At 47.1% G+C, this 21,584-nt stretch overlaps 1 protein-coding gene across 2 annotated transcripts in view; it reads left to right on the forward strand.

Moving 5' to 3' along the window:
* NOXA1 (NADPH oxidase activator 1) overlaps positions 1-21,584 on the forward strand; it is a 172,455-nt gene that overhangs the window by 135,644 nt on the left and 15,227 nt on the right. For both annotated transcript variants that reach the window (XM_078642092.1, XM_078642093.1), the window contains 4 exons: positions 7,471-7,612; positions 8,123-8,182; positions 20,772-20,868; positions 21,339-21,406. In XM_078642092.1, the coding sequence (XP_078498218.1) occupies positions 7,471-7,612; positions 8,123-8,182; positions 20,772-20,868; positions 21,339-21,406 (367 nt within the window). The remainder of the gene's footprint in view (positions 1-7,470; positions 7,613-8,122; positions 8,183-20,771; positions 20,869-21,338; positions 21,407-21,584) is intronic.

A 21,584-nucleotide genomic window follows, 5' to 3' on the forward strand; every position in this document is an offset into this window, starting at 1 on the left:
AAAATCTTCTTGCCTCCTTCCTGGCCAACAGGACCCAGGTCGTCACCGTGGGACCTTTTGAATCCTCCCCTCTGTCACTTCCGTGTGGAGTTCCCCAAGGCTCATCCCTTAGTCCGACACTATTTAACATTTATGTGTCGGACCTTGCCAATGTCATCAGGGCACACGGGATGAGCCTCACTTCATACGCTGATGACACTCAATTGGTTCTCGCCGTCAAAAATGACGGGCTTCAGAAAGCTAACATATTCAATCAAGGCATGTCGGCTATCGGAAATTGGATGTCACACAATTGTCTGAAGCTAAACTCCGACAAATTTGAGGTTGTAATTTTTGGAAATCTCTCTCCGGAGTGGTCCCCCCTCTGGAGGCCGTCATCCATGGGCCAGCCCCCAGTCCCGGTTGACAAAGTGAGGAACCTGGGAGTCATGTTCGACAACCGTCTGAACTTCCTTCCACATGCCAACCAGATATCCTCTTCAGCCTTTCATAAACTTAGGCTCATCAAAAAAATTCTGCCCTTTTTACCTGAAAACATGGCGAAAACGCTGGTAAGCTCCCTGGTGCTCTCCACCCTAGACTATTGTAACGCCCTGTTTCTAGGGGCCCAGGAGAGAGTGCTAACAAAAATGCAGTCTATACAGAATGCGGCCGCCAGGCTCCTAGGGCGAATCCCTAAATTCCACCCGGTTTCACCCATCTTGAAACAACTCCATTGGCTTCCGGTGAGGAAGAGGATTAAGTTTAAAACCTTGTGCCTGGTATACAAGGCTTTACACAACACCGCCCCAGCATTCTTCACCCAGAACCTTACTCCCTACTGTCCATCCAGAGCACTGCGCTCTTCCAGCTCCTTGGACCTGGTGATTCCCCGAACTAAATCTGTCAACTGGGGTGACAGAAAATTCCTTGTGGCTGCTCCAAAACTTTGGAACACACTGCCTCATTCGATCAAGACCAGCACGTCCCTCTGGTCTTTCCGAAAAAACCTCAAAACTTGGCTTTTTAATCAATGATCTCCTGGTCCCCTTGTTGGCCAAACATTGCAGTTATTTAGCGCCGAGATGCCCATGGGCCTTCGTTTCGCGCTTTACAAATGTTTAAATAAATAAATAAAAATTTGCATTAGTCTTGAAATCCAGATTTTTGTATTGAGGTCCCGTGTGGGGTAAAGCCCCATTGACTCTCACTGCCTCCGGACACCAGAAATCGTGTTTTCATCTCAGTACAGTTTCAGGTTATGATTGCCCATCTTGTTCTGGCGTCCAAAATGAGTTGTGCGGACCTCTGCAAATTAGGAAGCTAGGGTACCATACCCAAGATAGGGGGCGGCTGGCACAGGTATGTGCGGGGGGTGGGCGTGGCGCGGCAGGGTGGGAAGTTGACAGACGATGGAATAGGTATAGTTTATTTATCCAATTATACCTATTCCGTTGTCTGTCGTCTCTCAACCCTCCCACTCCGCCCCGCTCCCGCAACGCCCCCAGTGCGTTTATTTGTGCCAGCCACCGGTTTCCTATACTGGCTCCTTTGAGGTAGCATACATGCAATGGCAAGAAGGCGTTTGCGGAAGAGTACATTTTACAAGCACAGATATGTCATTTAGCCTGGTGGAGCTGCAGCACCTCACTTAGCTGTCACGAAGACAAACAACCAGCCCCACAAAGCTGCTTACAAAGCATGAAAGAGAACCCAGGTATGCCAGGAAATTATAGGTGGTGGCAAGCATTTTACTAGGATAGAAATTGCATGAAGCGAACATTTGTGGTCCATTGTTTCCATAGAAACCAGCTTTATTTCTCCTTAGCATAACTTACCTGACGTCACAGCAATGTCCAAGTCAAGTCCAACCTAGAGACGGAGATGTCTCGTGTGGCGGGGCCGCTTGGTGCATATCCAAAAGGTACTTGGTTACATTACATTGAGATGGGAGAGTCCCTTACACCTAGTGTGGTTTACTCAACCCTTACCTCCAACGATCTCTCTAGGTTAGAGTGGCAGCTAGCAGGAACAAGCTTTGAAAATGCAATAGGTCTCGCCTTTGATTAAGGTAAAGTCATTTGCTTTGCTAATGGTATTGTATAGCAAAGCAGATGGCTTTAACTTAATAGAAGGCGAGACATAATAGCACCGGATGTTTATCTTTTTTTGTGACCTAAAAATTAATGCTAAATAGTTCTAGTTAGGATCCCGTTGGTATTTAGGGCGTGAGGGTCTTATGTGCACATGCCTGGAAAGCTTCTGAAAATCCTGTGACGTTTTCCACTTCCATGCCATTTTTGAGCCAACAGCGCTTTGCATTCTGGGACTCGCAGTTCTGTTTTGGTTTTCATTGCAAACACGAGTTTAGAAATTCAGCATGGAAAGTGCTCTTGCTTAAACAAACAACTAATGCTGGTTAATGGCTCACTAGTATCACAGACTCACCTCTCACCTTGACTCAGATAGTATTTGTGCAGTTTGTCAGCCTCTTTTATATGACCACGGCTAATATTGTTTGCATATTGTGTTTATGTCCATTTTTCCAACGTTAGCACACCCAGAGCAATATGGTCCTCATAAAACTAGCACCAAGGTAAGCAGTGCAACGTAACCACTCGGACACGGGCTGGACACAGTTGTCCATTATTTTGTAACGGGCACTGGTGAGTGAACAGGCACAAGTGTAGTGCGCTCCCATTTTAACACTAGTGAATGGGTCTAAATACCTCCCCATACGTTATGTTATGTTATGTTAATAACTTTTATTTGGCGCACAGCTGCCCCAGCGAAGGGGCGTCCTGGCGCCTGATCACACAGCACAACACAACAGATCAGAACTGAGAAGAAAAAGATCAGTTAAACAGAAGCAAACAGGTGAGTTTTTATGGCGCGTCTGAAAAGAATAAGGCTATCCAGGGCACGGATGTGTACAGGGAGGGAGTTCCATAAATCAGCCGCCAAAACACGAAAAGAGCGCCCTCCCATCCTACTCAGTCTGAACCTAGGCTTAATCGCCAGATGGTGAGATTCCGACCTGAGGGACCGTGTGGGGAGGTACGAGGAGATGAGGCCCGCAAGAGCAGGAGGAGAGGAAAGCTTCAGAATCTTAAATGTCAGACAGAGAGCTTTAAATTTGAATCTCTGTCTGACCGGAAGCCAATGGAGGGAGGTCAGGACCGGGGAGACAGAACAACGTCTCGGGAGGCCCACGATGGCGCGTGCAGCAGCGTTTTGGACAATCTGAAGCCTAGATGCCTCAGCCTGGTTCACTCCAAGTAACAAAGCACTCCCGTAGTCCAGACGCGACAAGATGGAGGCCTGGACCACCAGTTGCCGCGTGGGGGGGTCGAAGAATTTAAGGACAGGTCGTAGTCCTCGCAATATACCAAAACAGGTAGCTGCTGTCTTCTTTGTATGGCTGGCGAAAGAAAGATGGGAATCCAGCCAGACCCCCAGATTTTTTACTTCGGCCGCTGGAGTGGGGGACGCCCCCAATTCGGGAGGCCACCACTGGTCTCCCCAAAGCTCCGCCTGCTTCCCTAAAATCAGGACCTCGGTTTTGTTAGCGTTAAGCTGTAAGCAGTTGCTACGCATCCACTTAGCCACAGCTATAAGTCCTGCCCGGAATCTGGGAGCATTCACCTCAGGGTCCCCGCTGAGTGTCACCGCAAGCTGCGTGTCGTCGGCGTACGATGTCATGGTAAGGCCACATTCCCTGACGACAGCAGCCAGCGGTTTCACATACAGGTTGAACAATGTAGGGCTTAAATTAGAATTAAAGTGCCTGTGACACATGGTTGTAGCTAAATAAACATCTAATGCTGGTTAAGGACTCACCCGTATCACGGCATCACCTCTCACCTTGACACCAAGGCTAATATTGTTTGCATATTGTCTTTATGTCCATTTTTCCAACGTTAGCACCCCTAGAGCAGTATGTTCCTCATAAAACCAGCACCAAGGTACGCTGTGCGACGTAACCACTCAGACACGGGGCTGGACACAGTTGTCCCTTATTTTGTAACGGGCACTGGTGAGTTAACAGGCTTTGGTGTAGCGCGCTCCCATTTTAACACTAGTGAATGGGTCTAAATGACTCCACATACATTAGAATTAAAGTGCCCGTGACACATGGTTGTAGCAGCCAAGTGCATTATTGGAATTGTAGTCTCCCTGAGCAGCGCAACCGGCTGACGGCGCCTACAAGGAGAAGCTAAGAGGCATCAAGCTTCCTTGAACTCATGGCAAAGAAGGACGAGAATGAATGTATTTATAAGGGTTGGAATCCCAGCCAGATAGGTGGAAGGAGACATCCCACAGAAAATCAAACACTAACGGCACATAAATGCACCTCTTTCTACTACCTAATCTTCTCAAATAACGGTATGCATGTGAGTTCCAAGGCTCTGCAAGATGATAAAGGTCAGTTGTGAGCCTTCTCCAACTCCCTCCGTGCCCCTGGGCTCGATTTGTTCACAGCCGCCTCCTTCAGTCTGTTGTGGGCCCGCCCTGGATGCAAGCATACTCACTCCCCACAGCACCACACAAGGCGTAGAAGCGCCGCCCGTGACCGACGCAGTCCTGTCTTCCGTCACCCACAGCAGCGGCTGCCTCTCAGCTGCTCACAGGCAGCTTAGTTGCCATGACAATCGAAAGCTATTGGCACAAGATGGCGTCGGACTGTCCACGGTCCGTACGTACGCGTGCATGTTTAGCTTTGGATGAATGGCGAGAGCAGCCATCTTTATCCATCCGTACGAGTGCATGTACAGCTTTGGAAGACTCGATCGCAAAGGCACTTGCATGGCGAGTGCAGGGCATGCGCTGCTATCGCCAGGTGAGACCTAAAAAATGAGTATATATAGTCAGGGCACGTGTTTGTCATTGATTTTTTGCCATCGGGGCTTCATCTCTCATGACTCCACCGTAACTCCCTTGGGGCTGCCACAAGACCCTACCCCCGTGTCTTTTTTCAAATTCCAGCTCTGAATGGAAGGCACGTGAATTTAAGTTGTCTTTATTTCAGTGAGTTCTCAGCATTATTGAGCATTGGCCCTTAAACTAGGAAAACGCTTAAAAACTGGATAACCCTGTGACCTGGGCAATCATTTATCAATAGCAAGGTGTTCAGTCTTCCTCTTAACGAGTAAGCACAACTGGAGTAAGAGGATAGTTTGCTATTTGCAACCTTCCCGTCCTATTGGCTGTTCGCAGCTTCCAATCGACTGACCCTGAGCTTCTATTGGCTGGGCGTCACCTGTCGCTACCTGCACAGGTAGGGGATCTAGCACAAGGAAGGCTCCGCCTCTGTCCTCATTGGATAAGGTGATTTGCTACAGGGTGCAGGCAGACCGGGGCCGGGCGTCGTGCCATCCTCGCTCTTCCTGGAGAGACAGTGCCCACCTGGCGCAACCTTTCTCCATACATCATCGCCTTCTCCCTGCCCACGCCTGTCTACCTCCGAGACCAGACAGACACGAATCACCCAGCACCAGCCACCAGGCTGAGAGTAAATGTGAAAGGTCGGAAAGTCCTCAGCCTCTGGGGCGCGCGGCTAAATCGAAAGAGCAGGCTCGAGCGGAGTGAGAGCGCAACTAAAATAACACACATGGGGGCAGAAACACAACTGGGAGAAAATTAGAAAGAACAGGAGGGGAAATGGTGTAAGAGGGATAAGTAGAGGAAAATATGGATAAAGACCGAGAGAAGGAGAGGGCCAAAGACTGAGTAAAACTGAGAGACAATGCGAGAGAGAAGAGGGGGCGGCGGGGAGGGGGTTTACAACCGACCGAGGGACGCTCAGCTGGCCCTGCTGCCATTCAGCTTCAGTGGGTGTGAAGTGCCGGCGCCTGAGAGCGGGACTCTCCATGCCCTTGGGACAGCCCCCACCCAGCGGGAGAGGGCAACCCCCGCGCCCTGGAGCGTGGAGAGAGCGGCGCTGCGCTGCACCAGCCCCTCGCCCGGAGCACCTGTCTCTCCACAGCTCCACGTGGCACCTCCCGCTCCCTGCGGGCTCCTGCTCCACCTGAGCCGCGGACCTGTGCGCGAGACCATCTTTGTGTGGCTCCAAGGTATCCCAGACTAGAGCGGACTGCTGCGATCCCGCGTGTCTCTTCGGTGCCATGGGTGCCTGTCTGTCACAGACCCAGAGGACGGCTGTCTCTCCGCCTGGGCACCAACGGCTCTGGCCGGGCAGCGCCGGGCCTTCTCCCGTGAGCCCCGCCGCCTCTGCCCCGGGAGGCGCCCGCTTCTCCTTCAGCTCGGCAGCCAAGGACTTCCACCACAGGGCCCCAGGAGGTAGGACGGTCACTCCCAGGGACTCTCGGCTGCTGGGCACTCTTAGGACATGCCATCTGTGGGGGGCACAGGGCATCACTGCAGCAGGTGGTCTGCGGGGCAGCACCTAGAGGCAGCTTGTGTGGGCGCTATCTGCTACCTGGGAATGTTCATGTAAACGGACGGTTCTGTATGTGGATATTGTGAAAACAGGTCTTAACAGCAGTGTTTACCAAGGAATGCTCGTAAACAGGCGTTCCTACCTGTGGAATAACTTTGCAATATTTTTTGATAGTGTGTTCTAATTACCCTCTAAATGTTCTGTTGAAAGAAATAGGGACAGGAGTTTGAATCGGTAAAATGTTCTCGTAAGAGGAGTTTCAACCCATGGAGTATTCAACTAATATCTATGGAACGGTCTTTAAATGAGAAATATACTGAACAAGCGCCCGATCGAGTATGTATGCAGTGACTTGGGGCGGCTGGTGCGTGTGCGCGCGCTCGTTCAAAAAGGAAGCACGTCTTACAAGCGCGGCGCGTACACAGACCACAATCTGCTCGTGCACCAGCCTGTACCACTTGGGAGGCAAGACAAACACAATAGATCTCGCTGGCGACAGCGCTTTCGCGCTGCAACGCCAGGCGAGAGCTAAAAATGAGTGCATCTAGGAGAAGTTATTAGTGAAGCAGTGTTGTTATTCTACCCATGGGGCACAAGCTAAAAGATATAAATTCATAACTTCTCACTAGCCTGCCATTTGTAAGTGCCTCCTCCATATATATCATATCTTAGTGGGACGGGGTCATTTGTAATAAAAAAAAATCTCTTCAGTGGAAACATTTCATGCTCACCTTCAGAGGTGGTAATGCCACCTCAGTGATACACACCCATCCATGTATCTGCTAAGATACGCTTCCTGGATTTATGGTGCATTCCTGTTGTACTCCTTCTGGTATCTCTCAACTCCAACAACTGAGCTCGAAGGCTACGGAGAAAGCCAATAACGTTTATGTTTCTCTAAGACAGCAATCCAAGGCATCATTCTGCTAGAGGAGAGCTGTCTAATGCAAACTCAAAGGAAAACCGACCTAAATAAAAATACACAAATGCATTAGTTTTACAGTTGTCCTGCTTACTAAATCAGTGCTGGAGACAGTACCATATCAAAACTCTAATATGTTACATAACATTTGTCTTTTACGTTTTCTCAGGAGCCCAGATGTAGGGTACCATCGTGTTCTGGTCCACTATTACCCACCGGACAGCAGGGAGATCGCAGTGAAGGCCAACAGCCTGGTTTATGTCTTACACAAACAAGATGGCAAGGCTACTGTCATCCACGAGGGGCAGCAGGTAAGCTAGATAAATGGCCCTTCACCAAAGAAATGGCTCACTATGTCAGCTTTCTAGGAATACCCTTGGTAGGGCATTTGGCTTCTGCAGCAATCTCTGCAGTATGAGAGCCCTGACTGAGATACACGGGGCTCTGTGCTTGTGCTGTGTGCTGGAATATTTCCAGGTACCATTGTCCTACTTTAATTCTTCTGCCTGATGAGTACTGTGCCTGCTTGAGTACCTAATGTTGCACATAACTTCTACTTGCTCATGGCCAATTTGATCCTCTGATATTGAATCCTGGCCATGCTTTCACTCAGTATGAATTGGGATAGATGTGTGAGGTAGGGAAAAGGCATTTGTAAGTTCTTACTTTTTAAGCAAATCTATCCCTTGCTCTTTTTTGGTAGTTTCCTGAGATAGGAGTTGTGTCTAAGTATTCCATAAACATTGTGTTACTGTGCCAAGATACTGTAAATTTCCAACTCTGGAGCAATCCTAATCTCCTTCTATGCTTTCCTCCCACAGAAGTTAATCATGCCAACATCTCTTTTGGAGCTGGTCACTATCCCCAAACCTGAGCGTCGGGTAAGCTCACCACAGTTTGTCTGTGAGTTGAAAGAGGAATATACATGTACCGTAATACAAACATATTGATGTGGAAATGAAATAAAAATATTTTAAAAGGACCAGTAATGACCATCACAATGGTACCCCAAATTCATGCCAGTTTTAATTTGCTTTCAACCCTGAGTGTGTTATGTTTTCAGTGGTCACCATAACTACAATTAGTCACTTTCATAGGATTTTAGAGTCTTATTTAGAGTCATATTTAGAGTTTGGCAGACGGGATGCTCCGTCACAAATGTAACAGATATCATGCTGTATTATAAGTGCCGTAGGGTATAATGAACTTAGTATATGGCAGATTGCACATCCGCCACATTTTGCCAAGTGTATTTCAGCCCTCAAACTCCACTATACTCTTAGGTGCATATGTACTGGGATTGTGGTGCAGGACAGTGCAGCAAATTCCCTTGATGCTCTGCCCTGCTTCACAGGGAAAGGGCAGGAATGCACCGTTTTTATCCATTATGGCGCATTCCTATCTTTTCCCACTGCGCTGGTGCCGTTTCGGCAGCCTAGCACCAATGCAGGGACCCTTGCATGGTGCAAGGGTGCCTTTGTTGTAGGTAGGATTCTTTTTGAGCAGGTATGGGCACCTTACTGCACAAAAATAATCTATAGAGGCGTTTTCAACATCAAAAGAGGGAAAATGAGTCAAAATAAGCATATTTCTCCTCGTTACGCCTCACCTGGGGAGGCGTATCTTTTTCAGGCATTCCCAGATTTACCACATTTGGAGAATCTGGGACTGCACCAAACCATTGGATTTGCATGGGAACACCCACTGCAAATCCCTTGGAATGCCTCCCTTGCGCAGAGTAATACAATGCCGAGATTTGGGCTGCGTTGCATTACTCCATATTTTTGAAGCCATTCAAAGGCACGCAAAGTGGCTCTGCATGACTTAATAAATATGACTTAATGGGTTGCGTCATGCATGTACGACGTTGCCCCTTAGTTCTGAGGCTAATTTTCCTTAATTTAAGATGTCAGTGAACTGGAACGTGTTGTGATGGTAAACCTGTGCAAGCACAAAAGCAGTGCTTAATGTGAAATATAGTGCCCCTATAAAAATGTAATTAAAATAATATCTATAGTTATAAATTCCACGAACTTTTAAATGAAATCATTGAATGCCTCTTGGTGCAAGGCCCTGCCATTTCAGTGTGTAAATCAGATGCTATGTGGCACGTGAGGCATGGGGTGATTCCTGTTGTGCTGTGTGATTGTTATGTTCCTTGCAAACCCCCACACAAAGAGCAGACATATTAGAGTACCATGAAAACAAAAAGGAATTGAGTTTGGACTTCATGAACCATGGGTACAACCAACGACTTGTGCATAACTAAATCCAAAGAGCAACCCGGGTACTTCGGATCAAGCTCTTAGAGTACAAAGAAAAAAAACCAAGATAGGGTCCCACTTGTTGTCACGTACATCCCACACGATTGGTAAGTAATTCAAATACTCCTACAACAAGATGATCAATTCATAGAGGACTTTCAAGTTATGTTCCTTCTTGCATCACAGATTTAGAAACATGGGCAACAGAGATTTCCACTAGTGACAGGAAAGATATTAACAAAGTGAATTTAGTTAGAAACATAATGATTGTCGGAAGCATAGGGTCCGATTCACAAACTGCGTTTTGTAGTGCGTAAAATAGTGCTGCAGAGATACTACTTACTAACTACAAAATACAATTCACAAACCCACTAGTGGAAATCTCCACCTATTCTGTTTGGTAATCTACACATGCATATTCCAGCCCAGTGAGTGATGGCATTTACACCTGATCACATGTGCACATTCGCCTAAAAAGAAGTATACTTCTGTGCCACATCTCGAGGGCTAATACTTTACTTTGACAGCGCCTTTTCCATTCTTTATCATTTTTTAATTTTCTTTTAGTCATTGTTGTGTATTTAGATTAGGGATTCAAGGTACAGTAATTCAACTTCAATGGTACCTTTTATTTTCACCTTTTTTAATCATATTTTGCACTGAAGTGCGCTAAAGCTAAAACGTATTGCAGTGCATGTTCTAGGTGCCTGTTAGGAAGCACAGGTACTGTTCAATTAAAATGATGTGTAATGGTTAATTATTATTTTTTTTAATATTTGTTCGAAGCACTTTGCTGCCGTGTTTAAGAGGCAGCATGTAATCTTTTTTTTCTTCTTTATTGTTGTGGCATGTTTTTGCAGAACAAAATAACCATTTACCAGCCTGCTAAAGGTCGGTCGTGTTGGCTTTACCATTGCTTGTTTTAAACAATCTGAATGATACATTTAATGATACTATCCTCTCAAAACTACTAAGGTTTTGAAGTCAGTGTGCATTATGCAATGAAGGGTTTTAAACCTGTCCATGGGGGAAATTATTGTCATTGCGCTCCTGCCTTACCTAAAGCAGTGGGCCTTACCCCTGTAAGCAAGCCTTGATGAAGGGTGGATCTTTGTTTCCACCTGGGTTGCCCTAGGCCGGGGTATATTGCTCTCGTCTTTCCCTCCCATGAATGGGTAATTGTTTGCCACCCCTCGCCTAATGTAGGGTATTTGTGCACAACAACCTTACCCAAGGGCCAGAGGACCTTGAAAAAGGGAAAGAGTAAGCCTCCACCATAATACCCCGTTGATCATTGGAAGGGAAGGTGTATTTATTTCACCTTACTCCGGAGTGGACAGTTTTTTTTCTTACTTCTCCACCATGCCCAAGGGTGGAAGGACATTGAACCCTTACCACTCCAAAGTGTAAGTGGATTTTGTGTGCACGAGATTAGGGGTAGAATGCCTTTCGCACTCCCTTGTCTAAGGATGAGGGTGTATTTGTGAACCCTTTTCTTTCTTAAGGGTGTGGGCATGTCCCTAAACCCGTATGACCAATCATCTTGCCCGTTGCAGGGAGTTTTGTTTCAATTCTTGCCCAAGACTGCTGTTTTTATTTGCCCCTCTTCCCAAGGGCGAGGCTATGTTGTGGCCTTCCATCCCACCCTAGGTGCTGAGTTGAATACAGTAATATCACCTGCACATCTGGCAAAGCAAGCAGTGGGACAGGAGGAGCCATTATTTGATAGTATCTGTTGGTTTGTTGGCATTTGATTGTGTGTATTCAGATAGTGTGTACTGTATTTAGATTCAAAATGGTTTGTGTGCATTGGTGTAAAAGTAAAGTGAGTTTGTTCTAATACCTTCTTTGTGGTGGTTTATGTGTATGGGTGGGTGTACTAAAGGGCTTTCAGTTTTTCCCTTGATTGTGGATGGTGAGATCAATTGTCTTTTGCTCAGCCAAAGTATAGTGCTTAGCATTATAAGCCAGGGCAGTGATATATGATGTTGTATTGGGCATTTGAAGTGTGTTATGTTTATGATACTATTATCTAAATGTTTCCAATGTGAATGTTGGGATGGTGCATGACAATGCCATTGATTTGGCTGTGCTTTGCCAGCTATATGACTTTGGGGTAATGATGTTTTCAAGATGATGAAGTGGATCTTTCTAGGTTTTGCTGTTTCAGTATCCCCATTTGCAGGTGAGATTGGAACAATTGAACACATTCTGGCAGCTAGGGGACCTGTTGCTGCACCACCTTAAGTAATCATTGGGTTCCAAGCCAACATTGCCGCCCTGTAAGGACCAGCGACATATGGTCAAACATTACAGACATTTAAACATAGTAAAGAGGCAACAAAAACAGAGTATGCAAAGAGAAAGTTGTACCAAAAACAAAAACAAGACGAGTAGGTCCTCTGTGTTTGTCTATTAATGGTGTTCTTCATCACTATATACAAAGAAACGCAGCCAACGCGTTTCACTTTATCGCAGACTTCGTCAGGGCAGAACTAAATAGAGAAAACATATGAACCCAATTTGAGCAACAACGTTGAATAGAACGACCAAGCATCCGGAGTACACTTAGATGAAGTAGACTTGCCTGCGTCATAGGATGAGTATTAGCTAACCTATGGTAACAGCTGTCCAAGCTGTGTTTGCCAAAGAACACCATCTGCCGAACACGGTTCGGACTCCTGTTTTTCTAACTCTACACATTTGACTCTAACCCTACCATACGTCAGGTAAAGTCATGCATTGACGCAAGCAAATCTACTTCCTCTAAGTGCACTCCAGATGCTTGGTTGTCTTATCCGACACTGTTGGGCAACTTGGTTCCATACGGTTTTTTCTATTTAATTCTGAGGAAGCCTGCGATAAAGGCAAATGTGTTAGGCTGTCCAGGGCCCACCCTAGGGGTGACTTATACATATTAAAAAGGAAGGTTTGGGCCTGGCAAACTGTTTAGTTTGATTAATTTTTTTAATAAAAAGAATGCTCTCCTCACCATGGGAGTCCTGTCTCTTGGCAATGGGAGCATTTAGCAGTTTTCACTGCCCCTTACTGCCAGTCTTTTCCTGGTGGTGATGGGGGGTGAAAACTAACCTCTCATTATGCCCATCTAAATCAGGTGGACGGAATGTGAGGCCTGTCGCACCATGATTAAACCTATGGTCCGTCTGCATATACATTTGGCGGGTGGACCAAATTCCTGCCGGTATAGATGCCCCTTTGCTATTGCGACAAAATATCTACATTGCCCAGTTATACATCAGGCCATTAGTCTACGTGTGTAGATCGACATCATGGCAAATAATGCCTGCTCCACGCTCTTCCATCTTGCCTTGACCCATGAAGATGTTGTAAATAGTGGAAGGGTATTGTCTGTAAGGATATAAGGATATATATATATATACAGTTCAATTTATCAGTGTTAGAATAATTAAATAAAAAATACACGCTTGAAAAGGTACACTTCTGATGTCTGTAGATTTCTGATCTTGATTTAGTTATAGGATTACATCTCTTACAGGGGGGATTTTTAACTAGAGTCTTTTTATAGGAGGGTAGTGAGTATTACAGATACAGGTATAGTCATCATCAACCCCCATGCATTTAATTGGCTACCATCAAGTATTATTAGGGCACATGCTACAAAGAGTCATAAATGGTAATCCATCGGAATGTTGACTGTAAAATATTATATATATATATATATATGCATATATATATATATATATCACCATGGCATATAGCTGCTGTGCAATTAAGGATAGTAAATCTAGGCTTACCTATATGCACTTACTTTCTTGATATTTTGGTCTTTGTTTTTTCCATGATATTTTGGCCACACAATATTTTTCTCTGCGTAATTCTGTCGGAAAACTTCCATAAACACATGAAAAATCTAAAGTAAAGTAAATAGCGTTGCCTGCTTGTGAGGCATGTCTATGGTATCCTTTGTTCCTGAAGCCTTGTATGCCATCTTTTGGTATCCACAAGGAAGGGAGCATGGGATACAAATGTGAAAACTGTTGCGTAGACAACAATGCCCAGCGGAGCTCACGATACCCAGCACAGCCTGTGAGCACTGAGCCTTACGCTAGTCACATGGAGTGATGTAAAGTACGGGCCTGAATGGCAAGCGCATGCCTTAAGGAAAACCACAGGCTGTGCACTGGTCAAATGGCCCGGCTCAGCTCATTATATCAAACACAGCCCTTAAGGGATCATGGTGTCCAGCACAGCCCAATAGCTCATTTCAGTGTTTGATGTCTGTAACTGTCTATGATGCTAAACACAACTCATAATGCCATGCAGTGCATGTGATGCCCAAAACTACAACTGTCAACCAGGCTGTAGATATAACATAGTGTTTTATAACCACCACCGGGGTGCCGCTCGAAGTCGCCTTCTGACAGGTCCAGGATCAGCAATTTTGGATTCCTTGGTTTTCCCTGAACACCAGAAGCTCACGCTCTCCCCCCAGTGGAACTCTTTGCCTCAGCGGGAGCCGGCGTGCTCCATACCGGGTTTTGCATCATCGTGCTTAGAGGAATACTCCAACGGGAGCGGGACTGCGAGGCCCACAGGTGACTGCGCCAGGCCATCGCGCACACCTGCTGCCTCTTCCCGCCCCCTCCTCCCAGCAAGCACTCAAATACGACTTGCGGCCCCCGCTCCGCGTGTGCCGCTCGAAGTCGCCTTCTGACAGGTCCAGGATCAGCAATTTTGGATTCCTTGGTTTTCCCTGAACACCAGAAGCTCACGCTCTCCCCCCCAGTGGAACTCTTTGCCTCAGCGGGAGTCGGCGTGCTCCATACCGGGTTTTGCATCATCGTGCTTAGAGGAATACTCCAACGGGAGCGGGACTGCGAGGCCCACAGGTGACTGCGCCAGGCCATCGCGCACACCAGCTGCCTCTTCCCGCCCCCTCCTCCCAGCAAGCACTCAAATACGACTCGCGGCCCCCGCTCCGCGGGAGCCGCTCGAAGTCGCCTTCTGACAGGTCCAGGATCAGCAATTTTGGATTCCTTGGTTTTCCCTGAACACCAGAAGCTCACGCTCTCCCCCCAGTGAAACTTTTTGCCTCAGCGGGAGCCGGCGTGCGCCATACCGGGTTTTGCATCATCGTGCTTAGAGGAATACTCCAACTGGAGCGGGACTGCGAGGCCCACAGGTGACTGCGCCAGGCCATCGCGCACACCTGCTGCCTCTACCCGCCCCCGCCTCCTCCTCTTACTTAACCCCGCCCACTAGCGCGAACGCGGGACGCGCGCGGGTGAAGCGCTGGCGAAGACCGGGCCAAGAGCGGGCCTGTTGTAGCCCGTTAGAGCCCGGTGGTGACCGGACCGGCCCATCCCTCTTTGATCCGCAAGTACATTTTGTATTCATTTTACATTGGACCCTTGCTCACTAATGTCGGGCCGCGAAACACGGAGTACTGCTTCTAAGACCGGCACGCAATTAGTGGGGACTATGGAGAATTTCATTGTGCGTGCTAGTTCACTCTTGAATAATGAAATAACATCCTTGGAACGTAGACTTTCTCAGGGAATCGTTAACTCTAAACGTTGTTCTCTGGGAAGTATAGCTAAAGCCCTTTCTCCAAATAGGCAGGAACCTCCCCTGCATATAAATGTAAAGATTACCCAACCTAATGTTCATTCTAACCGCGGGGATGATCCTATTGTCCCCGACCCACCTATCCCTCCAACCCACGAAACTACCATGATCACTACCTCACCTCCCTCCCCCATAATAGTAGAGGCAGGGGTCCAACAAATACTGTTAGATGAAGCCCACAGGCAAGGAGCCACAAAAAAAAGGAAGTTTGGTCCCGAATTAGCTTCTGGAATAAAGCCAAAGGTCCCCAAAAAAGATCAACAACAACCCGTTAGAATGGGTAATACGGGCAAAAGGAGGGGCCCCTAAATCACGGCCGGTGGCAGAGGAAGCTCACCACCTGTCGCTTTCTGATAGCATGACAACTCTTTATAGCACCATAGGGGGGGTGAGGAATCAGGAGGGTGCAGGGACTTAAGTTCATTGATGGAGTCCCTGATAGATCTCTTAGAAGCTAGATTAACTAGGATTGAGGACAGTATCACCAACATTGTAGAAACCATAGGGGCTGCGCACAGCAATCTGAGGGAGGCTACAGCACGTATTGGGAACTCTGAAGATAGGCTGGGTAAAATTGAGGGGTTATTGGGAGAGTTACTTGGCTATGTCCAGGCTGACAAGGCGCAGCAAGGGAATAGAGGTTTGGGTGGAACTATTGGCCCCTCGGGGGCCCCTGCAGTGGGGGGGATGGGAATTAATGTTAATAATAATCCATTCTTACCACTTGACTCAGCTATCCCACCAATCCTTTCTGTTAGTACCACAAGTTTACCCTTGGACGCTGGTAGTATTCTTCCTGCATCAAACCCCTTTATCATACCGCCTCCTATTATACCCCATGATCCACCCCCTAATCAAATTAGGGGGAAGGCACCTGCCCCGGCACAGCTGCGCCAAGCATACCGAGGGAAAGACGGAAGCGGAAATAGGAAAGCAGCACACCTCCCCCCGGGAGCGGCCCCTTATGTAGTCGTACTCAGTGGTGTACCAGAACTTGAGGATGCGGTGAGGGAAAACCCAGTTTCTTTAAAGAATAAGGTAATCAGTTGGCTTAATAGATATAGACCATTACCTTTAGGGATGCACAACGAAATCATCCTTGCAAGGAGAGTTCCCTGGGTGGGCGAGTCAACAAAAAGGGGTACCGGGGATTGTGTGTTGGTAAATTTTAGAGACCCAAGGACAGTAAGCTTTATCTGCAATTGGGAAGGTTCTTCACCCATGACGTCTATTCAAGCGTTGCCCCTCAGGGCATTCTATCCTGACAAACGTGAGCGGTTTGAGGAAGGGGCCAATGAGGGCTGGTCATGGGTTCCCCCAAGAAGACAACATCCTGCACTTAGGTCGGTGCCCCATGGGGGAGCCTTTGGGAGGGGAGGCTGGAATCACCCTACCCCCAGTTCCCCTTACTTCCAATTCACCCATCCTAACCGGTTTGGCTGCTTGGATGCAGTGGACTGACAGTTGTTGGATTGTAGCGCTGGGGTAAAGCAAACAAATGACAGGGAATTATCTGATGATAGTAGGAGTATTACATCACTTCCTCCGGTGGAGTATCAGGTAGACTCCGCTCAGGAACGAGGTACAACTTCACCGAGAATGGGTCAATCCACACTTGGAGAAAGCACTGACCCTGGGGGTCTAGTACATCCACAGGGCCAGGATAAAAGACCCGATGATAACAATATAATAGTGCACCAAAACAGGAGTACTTCACCGAACGGCGAGGTGGCACCAGCTTTGGTGTCTATTCTTTCGTGGAATGTAGCTGGCCTGTCTAATAAACGGGACTCCCCTGAATGGGAGACATTCATAGAGTCCTTTGACATTTGCCTTTTACAAGAAACCTGGGCACGGGGAAGTAACTTGCGTCCAGGCTATGCAACCTTTTCGGTACCAGCCAAATGGGGGGGGAAAGGGACACGCGTCAGGAGGGTTATTGATATGGGTTGCTACCCACTTAGGATGTAGGGCTAGGGCACTGCATACAAATTCTGAGGATTTCCAGTGTGTTGTATTAGACTGGGGGTCTGGCCAATCATTATCGCTGGTTAATGTGTACTCACGACCAGTGGGGTTAGCAAGGACCTCGGGTACAATAGAGGACCTGGCGGTGTTCCTGGAATCCTCCCCCCACTGTTCGTCCTACCTAGTGGGAGGAGATTTTAATAATCAGTTTGAGCCACTGCCGACCTTTCTGGAGGGCGTCACAATTGATGAGGATGATGCCTGGGGAATCCCACCCCCGGCGGGCCCAGTAGCAAAGGCATGATCCCCACTGGCTGTGCAGATTACTTCACTTATTTTGGCCAACTCACTGAGAGCCTGTAACGGGCGCACAAAAGGGGACATACCACCGAAGCCCACTTATAATAAACCAGGGCAAGAGTCGCGAATAGATTATATACTGGTGGAATCCATGGACTGGGCAAAAGTTAAGGACTTCCAGGTACTTACTAGAACGGACAGCGACCACAATGCGTTGGCGCTCAGGTTTGAAGTGCAGGGGGTAGTACCCGGGGAACAGGAGTGTATTGCGAACTTAGCCCCAGATCTAATAGCAGCCAGTAACAGGCGGCGAATTAGATGGCCCAAAATAGTGGGGAATCATGATGATATCCAGAGACTGTACAATATACTGGTTCCAAGTTTAGAACAAGTGGAAAAATTACTACCCGGGCTACCGTCCTCGGATGGACACAGAGTATTGGCAGGTATCCATCAGGAGCTGGTTACGAACTTAGCTGAAGTCTTGAACCCAATAGCGAAAACTAGGAATCCAAGGGGGGTGCGCGCTTCTTGGTTCAACGCTGAGTGTAGGAGAGCTAAGGCAGAACTCTTAAAGTCCCTAAAAGAGCGGGAAACACCTAGTAAGATCAGGACCAGGCGAGTGATTTACAAAAATCTTATTCATAACGCCAAAATTGAATGGGACTTTGACAACTGGTCAGATATGAAGAGCGCTCTTCAATCGAGGGACGCTCGTAAATTCTGGCAAATTGTCCAACATGGGTCAGCTGAACCTACCAAAGCGGTCGAGGCTAACATTGCATCGTCCGTCTGGGAAGAACACTTTGCCTCTCTTTATAGAGCGGCTGACGCGGACCTTATGGAAATCATGGAAATTCCTGAGGGTATAGGTCCAGCCCTGGATGTAGCCCCTATGGGTATGTTTACATTGGGAGAGGTCAGGGTAGCAATCCTGGGTCTACCAGCTGAAAAGGCCCCGGGGCTGGACAAACTTCCCGGGGACCTGTTTAAGCATGAGATTGACATCTGGGCACCGTATCTCCAGGTGTTCTTTAACGCCATCCTTGAGGGTATGACACCCCCCGCCACATGGCTGGGGGCAGAGATAGTCCCAATATTCAAGAAAGGGTGTCCATTGCTCCCAGCCAATTATAGGCCGATTAGTCTCCTGGATGTAACACAGAAACTGTTCTCTTGTCTGGTCCTTGACCATTTATTAGAATGGGTTGAAGATAATGAAATACTGAGTCCGTTCCAAGCCGGGTTTAGATCTGGGGTTTCTACAATTGACCAGGTCTTTCGTTTGGCACTCATCTTTTGGAAAACGGTACAGTTGGAGGGTGGCAGCCTCTACACTGTATTCGTGGACCTGAGAGCTGCTTTCGATCTTGTCCCACGTAACAACTTGTGGAGGGTCTTAGTCAAAATGGGGATTCCACCAAGTCTTTTGAAGGTGATAATTCGTCTTCATACTGACAATTATGCCCGGGTCAGGTGTGGCAGGATTGGGAGCCTTTCTGGTAAATTCCCCGTTGGCAGGGGGGTAAGACAGGGTTGTGTGCTCGCACCAACCCTGTTTTGCCTCTACGTCAACGGGGTTATTGACCACCTTAATAGGGTTGTAGACACTGATGCCCCAAGGCTCGCTGGCAGCAGGGTGTCGGCGATTATGTTCGCAGACGACACCCTGCTGCTTTCCAAATCCCCAATGGGGATACAGCGTGTCCTTAACGGGTTTGTGGATTTTTGTAGCAAACATGGGTTGGAAATTAACACCGGAAAGACCAAGTATATGGTCTTTAACCCAACCCCCAAATCCCGCTTTGTACCATCCATTGGCGCGGATAAACTTGAAAGGGTCCGTACCTTTGAATACCTGGCGGTCACCTTGAAGGAAAATTTAGCCTGGGGCCACCAACAAGAAAAAGCGCACCTCAAATTAGTGCAGTTTGTAGGTGGGATCTCAAAGATGATTGAGAAGAACAAGTCATCGATGAGACCTGTTGGCCCATCCTTAGAGATTTATAAGATCCAGGCAAAAGGTGCGGCAATGTACGGTAGCGAACTGTGGAGACCTCTACCCTGTAATGATTTGTTAAAGGTGGAGAATAAGTTGATCAGGAGGCTTTTGTTACTCCCCTCCAGCACACCGTTAACCCCATTGAGGCTAGACCTAGGCTTGAGACCAATAGATGAAGAATTATCGCTGAGACCATTTATGTTCTGGCGAAGGATCTGGGCAACTCCAGAATTAGTTAGCTATAGGGAGGCCTTGCAAGAGATCCTTTCCCTGCCCAAAGCAGGCAAAATTCCCTGGCTCAAGTTTGTTAAATCGGGGTTGGAGAGCCTTGGCTTATATACTGTATGGTCTAACCCTCTGGTCACCTGTCCAGTCCTGCCCAAGAAGCGATTGGCAAAAATTTACTATGATCATAAATTAGCGACACTACTCCAAAATAAAAATAGGGGGTCTTGCACTGACTCCTTTTTGCTCTTCAAAGACCTCTACTGTTTCGAACCAGTCCTAGACATTATTTACCCGCCCCTCATAAGGAAGCTTGATGTGCAGTGGAGGCACGGGTCACTACCGATTCGTGCCCTCACAAGCAAGTGGAGTAAGCCAACTGAGAGTAGCTGTCCTGGGTGCGGAGCGGATAGAGAGACAGATATGCACATCCTCTTTTTCTGCCCAGCGTACAGTGGTGCGAGAAAGAAATGGATAGTACCACTGTGTAAAAACTTAGGTTTCTCAGAGTGCCTGGTGGCTTACAGGTTACTAAAAACTGATCTTGCTGAAAACATTGTGTTTGCTGTGGCAAAATACCTGGGCACTGTCTGGCATAGGAGGCACTATTGTCTGAACGCAGCCCTTCGAAACTAGGAAGTAATTTACTAAGAATGTGGTCAATTTGAGCATCTTAACGACATATTTTTATACTTTTTAATTGTGGGAGTTTTAATATTGTAATACCATGTTTTTAATACTGCATGAGTGTACTGTTTGTGTATCTTTTTATGATGAACAATCATCGAAATAAAGAATATGAAATGAAAATGAAATGAAATAACCACCACACACAATCACTCTCTCTTACAAAGTTCTCCTGAACTGTCTAAATTTATTGGTTCGAGTGGGTGCTTGAGTTGTTGAGATGAGCTACAAAATGAGTGTTGGTCTGAGTGGAAGTGGAAAGGAATGTAGAAAGCAGACAGCAGTTCCTTCACAGTTACCGCCTCCTTCCTTCATTGGTTCTTGTTAACTAGCTGTATTCTTTTAGTTATTGTGCATCCAGTTCAGTACCACGGTTCCTTTTGCCATCTCACTGTTATGTTGCTTCCACTCTAGAACAAGAACAATGGTATTCCGATGCCTCCCCTAAAGCAGCCCCCAACCCGGCCAAACCAAAGACTACCCACGGATGATGTCGCTCCCCCTCAAAGAGGTGAGCTTGGTGTGTGGGATGAAGAATTGCTGGGAACTGCATCGGACTGGTTGAGGTCGGGGAGGGCGTACGGACTACTCTACTTACATTAAAAGTTTCAGGCAAACAAAGGCCTCCACTTTTTGGAAGCGTCCCTATAATGGAATCGTCATTTAAAGTTAAACTTAGGTTTAGGATTAAAAGAAATCTTCCATTATTTTCTGCTTTTCCAGGGGACAATTAGCCTTCAGGAAAATAGCTAGATTTCTCAACTGGCTGGTGTCTGTGGGAAGCAAGTATAGGTCAATACCATCATTTGTTTTGCTTACCCAACAGCCAGAAAGGTGAAGACTGCTCTTGCATCATGAGCTTCTCAGTGGCCCAGCCAGTCCACCTTGAGGTGAAATGCTTCACAAACAAACGAGTTGTCCCTGTTAAAAGTCTTTAAGTAAACACTGGGCTCATCATGCACTCCTCTCTTTGCTTCATAGAGACTCTTCCCAGGGACATAATGATGTCTGACCCAAGCTCCACTGAAGATTCAGGAACTATTTTCAAGGTGAGAACTTGAATGCCAAAATTGATAATTTATTAACCAAGGGCAGAGGTAAGTTAAGCATGAACACAAGCCGAAAAGCTGTAGTCAGTTGTTTTAAGGCTTCATAGTTGAACTGTTGCCCACTTATTCTTTTGTTCATAACAGTTGTGCAAGTCTGATTAATCGGTGTATTACCAGT

The sequence above is a fragment of the Lissotriton helveticus genome, chromosome 5_1 (genome assembly GCF_964261635.1).
Source record: "Lissotriton helveticus chromosome 5_1, aLisHel1.1, whole genome shotgun sequence".
In the NCBI taxonomy this organism is placed as follows: Eukaryota; Metazoa; Chordata; class Amphibia; order Caudata; family Salamandridae; genus Lissotriton; species Lissotriton helveticus.